The sequence below is a fragment of the Phaseolus vulgaris genome, chromosome 4, assembly GCF_051622355.1.
Source record: "Phaseolus vulgaris cultivar YP4 chromosome 4, ASM5162235v1, whole genome shotgun sequence".
NCBI lineage: Eukaryota > Viridiplantae > Streptophyta > Magnoliopsida > Fabales > Fabaceae > Phaseolus > Phaseolus vulgaris.
The window spans coordinates 23,757,693-23,763,795 of record NC_143501.1 but is presented as its reverse complement, the minus strand read 5'-3'; the positions used below and the strand labels follow the sequence as shown (position 1 = coordinate 23,763,795).

Sequence of the window (6,103 nt, the reverse complement as noted above, 5' to 3'; positions counted from 1 at the left end):
ATCATCCTTCAAGTGGCATGACCTCTCCCAAGTCATCAACCACATAAGTTTCTTCAACTCTTCATCTTCCATACCCATTCAATATCAAAAACTCTAAAACATGTTTTGTTTCTTGTTCTTGATTTTCAACCGGTCAAATGTTGTTATTGAATTTTTCTAATTTGTAGTTTGTCTTTGGTTATTGTTTTAATCGGTTGGAATTACTTTTTGAAGTTCTATTTGGTTCATGTTCTTGTAATGGGTTTCTTATGTTGTGTTCTTGAATTGCATTAGAATCTTGATACCAATTCTTGAAAGTTTCTATTAATCAACCAGTTTGGGAAGGTCGCCATGAGCATCCGAAATCTGAGTCTTGATGTGGCGATGCACCACATGCTCACGGCCCTCCAACTGGGTCCCTTCGCATATAGCTTATGCATGCAGACGCTGCAAGCCTGGACGAGTTGAGGCGCCGAGCTGCCAAGTTCATGCAGCTGAAGGAGTTGCATGAGTTCAGAAATCAAGCTCAAGCAGAGCGAGCGGTGAGAAGAAGGACGACAAGGAACGACAGGGAAGGCCTGGGTCTGGACGAGGAGACACCAGGCGGGACAACCGTGGCCCTTGGTTTTCCCGGTACACACTCCTCAATGCCAATCGAGGGGAAACCTTACAAGAAGTTCTTAGCGTGGAGCTATTGCCACCTCCAAGAAGGGCTTTAAGTCCCGACAATGCCGACCGTAGCAAGAAATGTCGGTATCACCAGAACACCAGTCATTCGACTGAGGAATGTCAGGCCTTGAAGGACGAGATTGAAGAATTGATATAGGTTGGGCATTTACGCCGCTTCGTGCAAGGCGGACGTAGCACAAGGCTCTCCCCGCGACGCGAAGAGACAAGAAAACAAGACCTTCCCCTCCAAGGGCAAGAGAAGACCCTCCAAAGGATGACCGAAGAAGGGGCCGTGAGGCCATAAACACCATAGTCGGTGGATTTTCCGGAGGAGGTAGTTCAAACAACACCAGGAAGAAACATCTTCGGGCGGTCCATCAGGTCAACTTCGTGGCCATCCGCCCGAGAATGCCACCTATCACATTTACAGATGATGACTTCAAATGGGTGAACCCCTCCCAGGATGATGGGTTGGTGATATCGGTCGACATAGACAATTTCACCATCATGAAGACCCTGGTGGATCAGGGAAGCTCGGTCAACTTCCTTTACTGGAAAACCATCAAAGCGATGAGGATCCCAATAGAGGAGATGACGCCCTATGACGACCGTGTGGTCGGCTTCTCGAGTGAGCGTGTAGGTACGAAGGGGTACATCGAGTTGTACACCACCTTCGTCCTCAATAAAGTTAGCAAGACTCTGAATATCAGGTATTTGGTCATTGATGCTAATACATCGTATAATATCCTGCTAGGGCAGTCGTCTTTCAACAAGCTTGGGGCAATAGTCTCCACACCGCACCTAGAATTGAAGTTCCTCTCTCTGTCGAGTGACATCTTGACCATTTATGTGGATCAAAAGACGGAAAGAGAGTGTTATGCAGAGAGCCTGCGAGTTAAGCCCACTCGACAGAAGGTTGTTGATAGTCACTCACCCAGACGCAAGATGTCCGAGCGAGGGAGATCTCCTTGAAGGCATGTGCGACCGGCCGAGCATGCAGTTGCCATGATTGACCTCGACCCGCGAGAGGTTGAACCAAGGTTGGAGACGAAGGACGAGTTGCGTCACGTTCCCCTCATCGACGAAGAAAGATATACGAGCATCGACACGACCACGGTAGTCGCTGACGCCGAGCTCATTCACCAGGCCCTCAAGAAAAATGTCGATCTCTTCGCCTGGACGGCCGCTGAGGTGCTAGGAGTTAACCATGAGGTCATAACCCATAGATTCTCGGTCTACAAGGAGGCGCGCCCAGTCGCACAGAAAAAGAGGAACCACGGTGAAGAGAATAGGCTCGCAGCCAGAGCAGAGGTCGACAAGCTCCTTAAGGTCGGGTTCATTCCGGAAGCCCGGTACACCACCTGGCTGGCCAATGTGGTTATGGTGACCAAGTCCAATGGCAAGTGGCGGATGTGTGTGGACTATAAGGACCTAAATAAGGCATGCCCGAAGGATTCCTATCCCCTGCCTAACATTGATCGACTCGTCGATGGGGCAGTCGGGCACAAAATATTGAGCTTCTTGAACGCTTACTCTGGCTACAACCAAATAAGCATGCATCCCAAAGACAAGGAGAAGACGACCTTCACGACTGACGGTGCAAACTACTTCAACGAGGTAATGTCGTTCGTCCTGAAGAACATAGGGGCAACCTACCAGCGGTTGATGGAAAAAATCTTCAAGGGGATGATTGGTCAAAGTGTTGAGGTCTACGTAAACGACTTCGTGGTCAAATCTGATTCGTGCGACCAACACATCAAATACCTGCAATAAGTCTTTGATGTCCTGAGGAAGACCAACATGTGCCTCAACCTCGAGAAGTGCGCGTTCGGGGTGAAGGGGGGCAAACTTCTTGGTTTCATGCTGACCTACAGGGGAATCGAGGCGAACCCCGACAAATACAAAGTCATCACTGAGATGCCTGAAGGAGGTGCAACAGCTGCTCGGCCGGTTGATAGCATTGTCTAGGTTCGTCCCTCGGTTAGCCGAGTGAATCAGACCCATGGCGCAAATGCTTCGCAAGACTGCAAAGCTCAGTAGGAATGAGGCATGTGAAAACATCTTCACCCAGCTCAAAGACTTTCTGTCATCACTGGCCGTCATTTAGAAGCCCAAGCAGAATCTACCAATCATAGTATACCTGGAGGTCTCGGAAGAGGCGGTCAGTGCTGCCCTCGTACAAGACATTGACAAAGAAGAGTCTCCAGTGTACTTTGTCAACCGCACACTCCATGTTGTTGGGACAAGGTACCAGATGATAGAAAAAGTGGCACTAGCCCTAGTGTTGACCGCAAGGAGGATGCGATCGTACTTTCAAAACCACACCATTACAGTAAATACCAACTACCCTATATATAAAATATTGTCTAAACCCGATCTTGAAGGGCGAATGATAGGGTGGTCGGTCGAGTTATCAGAATTTGACATCAAGTACGAGCCGAGAGGTGCCATCAAATCTCAATGCTTGGCGGACTTCTTGGCAAAGCTAGCACCGCAACCTGATGCCTCCACCACATGGACGCTTTGTGTTGATGGGTCGTCCAACAGAACCTCGTGCGGCGCAGGGGTCGTCCTAGAGGGACCAGGCGACCTGCTGGTTGAGCAAGCACTGCAGTTTTCCTTTAAGGCAATGAACAATCAAGCCGAATACAAAGCCATCCTGGCAGGCCTCAATTTAGCTTAAGACCTCGGGGAGCGCGAGGTTGTATGCAAAAGCGACTCACAACTGGTCGCCGGCCAGGTCAGAGGGGAATTCGAGGTTAAGGAGCCCCTCCTCCAATGCTACTATCACGCGGTCAGCAACTCGATCGCCAAGTTCGATAGGGTCACCATCGAGCACATACCCCGACAAGAAAACGAGCGAGCAGACGCCCTATCCCGCCTCGCGTCCACCAAAAAGCAAAGCCATCATCGTTCGGTCATTCAGATCTGTTTGAAGCAACCTAGCGTGGAGGGGCCCGAATGCATGGCCATCGCCGAAGTAGATACTTGGATGAGCCCAATCATCCAATACCTAGACACATGGCACCTGCAAACCAGGCAATGAGAAAGCAATCAGACTGTAGTGCGCCCGGTACACCATGATCGGTCAGGAGCTATACCAAAGGGGATACTCAACGCCACTTCTAAAATGCCTTACCAAGGAGCAAGCTCAGTATGTATTACAAGAAATCCATGATGGAGCTCCACAGCATGACGTCGCCCTAGTCGTTCGCCATATGGGGAATGGACATCATCGACCCTTTCTCACCTGGCAAAGTGGATAAAGGTTGTAGTGGACTACTTCACAAAGTGGATAAAGGTTGAACCCCTAACGTCCATATCGGCCAGAAACGTCCAAAATTTTGTTTGGAAGAGTTGTAGTGGACTACTTCACAAAGTGGGTGAGTTGTCCATCAGGCGACAATTGTTTGACCTATCCCTCATTAAGGAAAGTCTGGCAGTCGGACTCGACCTCATCAATGAACTTCATGATAAGAGCAAGATCCGCGAAGTCGCATGTAAGCTTCGGGCGACGAGGAGATATAACACGAAGGTTCGGCCAAGAAGCTTTCATAAAGGTGCCCTCGTCTGGAGGATGTGAAGCGAGACTAGGAGGTCGGACGACAAGTTCTCCTCAAACTGGGAAGGACCGTTTCGAGTTCGAGAAGTAGGAGGGGGCATACCACTTAGAATGGTTATAAAAAAAAATTGTACCGAGGACGTGGAATGCCACGCACCTCAAGTTTTATTTCAGCTGAATAATGAATAAAATTCACACACTCTTTCCTCGCCCGGCAGCACCAACGGTCGGAGAGGTTTTAACGGGGCGTTTTCTTCAAATAACGTGCAAGCTATAAAAATCAACCTAAGAAGCATTGCTCGGCATACCCTCCCGAGACCCAACTCATGGTTCGCCCAGGATGGAGCCTTAATCGGCATACCCTCCCGAAACCCAAACACAAGTGCCAGCCAGGATGTAACCTTAACCCGCATACCCTCCCGGCACTCCACGAACGGTTCGGCCAGGATTAAGCCTCAATCGGCATACCCTCCCGAGACCCAAACGCAAGCGTCGACCAGGATGAAGCTTTAACTGGCATACCCTCCCGACACTTCACACACACACAGTTCGACTATGATGATGCCCCAATAGGCATACCCTCCCGAAACCCAAACGCTAGTGTTGGCCAGGACGAAGCTTTAAACGGTATACACTCCCAACACTTCATCCATGGTTCAGCCAAGATGTAGCCTTAACTGGCATTCCCTCCTGACACCCATCTGAGCGTAACGGTCCATCCCGATATCGCTCGTCATGATCAAACAAAGCACTAACCTAATGAGTGATTTAACTTGTTCAAATAAATTATTGTTATCTTGTTATGGTTCAAAGGTCGACCGTCATCCCAATCCAATTCATTAAATGATTTACTTTTTAAATGACCGAGGGGATCAACTTATGCCAGTTCGGTTAATTAGGTTGGTTGTTTTTAACTCACACTCACACCTACCGAAGGAAAAGACTTGTGCAAATTCTTGAAAGTAGAAACGACTGATTTCATTCATTAACAAAAGGAGAAGGACACACCCCGACCTCAAGGGAACAAAACGAACGAAGTACAAAGCTAAAAACCTAGACTACGGTCTTCAGCATCCTCGCTCGAGGTAGGCTGGGCGGCACTTCGCGAGTTTTGAACCTCGCCCGCTGGAACGAGGCGGTCGTCAAACACATCCATCTCCTGGTCAAATTGACCCAAAGGAGGAGGTCCCCTATAAAGAACCCCAACCTGTCGGACGGCCAGATCGAAGCTCTGGATGATTAAAACCATGGTGTCCTCCATGGTCTTCAGAACCTCGGCCTCCACCGCCTCCTTTCCTTGCTTCAAAGAAGAAACCTCTACTTGAAGGGATGCCTCCCTACGGTCGACCTCCTCCATGGCCTTCTTCACCCGCGCGTTCTCGGCAACGACGTCGGCCCGCGCCTACTCCAACTCGCCTATCTGAGCGGCATCGAGCTCCCGCTCGGTAGCTTGGTGACATAGCTTTTTCTCATAAGCTATGTTGGCGGCCATAGCCTGCTTAAGTTTGCCCGAAGCCTCCTGAAGCTCGTGCTCTAATCGAGAGACCTCCTCCACTCGCCGAGCGTGCGAGGCCGCCCCAAGGCGAGTCAAAACGAGGCCGTGACATATCATTTCGATGCCGCCATCAAGCAGATCATCCTCAGGGACCGCTCGGATCAAGTCTTCGATGCCGGGGGGCAGATTGAAGTTCACCACCCCATAAAATTGCAAGTCACCCCTAATACCGACAAGGGTGACTCTTGGACGGCCGCCACAAGCATGGCGACCACTGTTGGAATGGGGCGGTTGAAGTCGTCAGTAGGTGGAGAATCGACGTTGATGGGAACGAAACTCGGTGGAGGGGTCGACAACTCACCAAGGGTCCGGTAGGTTTGGGCGGTGTTGCTACCCAC

The 6,103-nt window shown here is 50.1% G+C and overlaps 1 protein-coding gene across 1 annotated transcript; it reads left to right on the top strand.

Annotated features, from left to right (window-relative positions):
• The first annotated feature begins 1,056 nt into the window (after positions 1 to 1,056).
• On the top strand, positions 1,057 to 1,620 carry LOC137838463 (uncharacterized). Its single transcript, XM_068647707.1, has one exon. It carries the CDS (start codon positions 1,057 to 1,059, stop codon positions 1,618 to 1,620), a length of 564 nt encoding a protein of 187 aa, XP_068503808.1.
• The last annotated feature ends 4,483 nt before the right edge of the window (positions 1,621 to 6,103 follow it).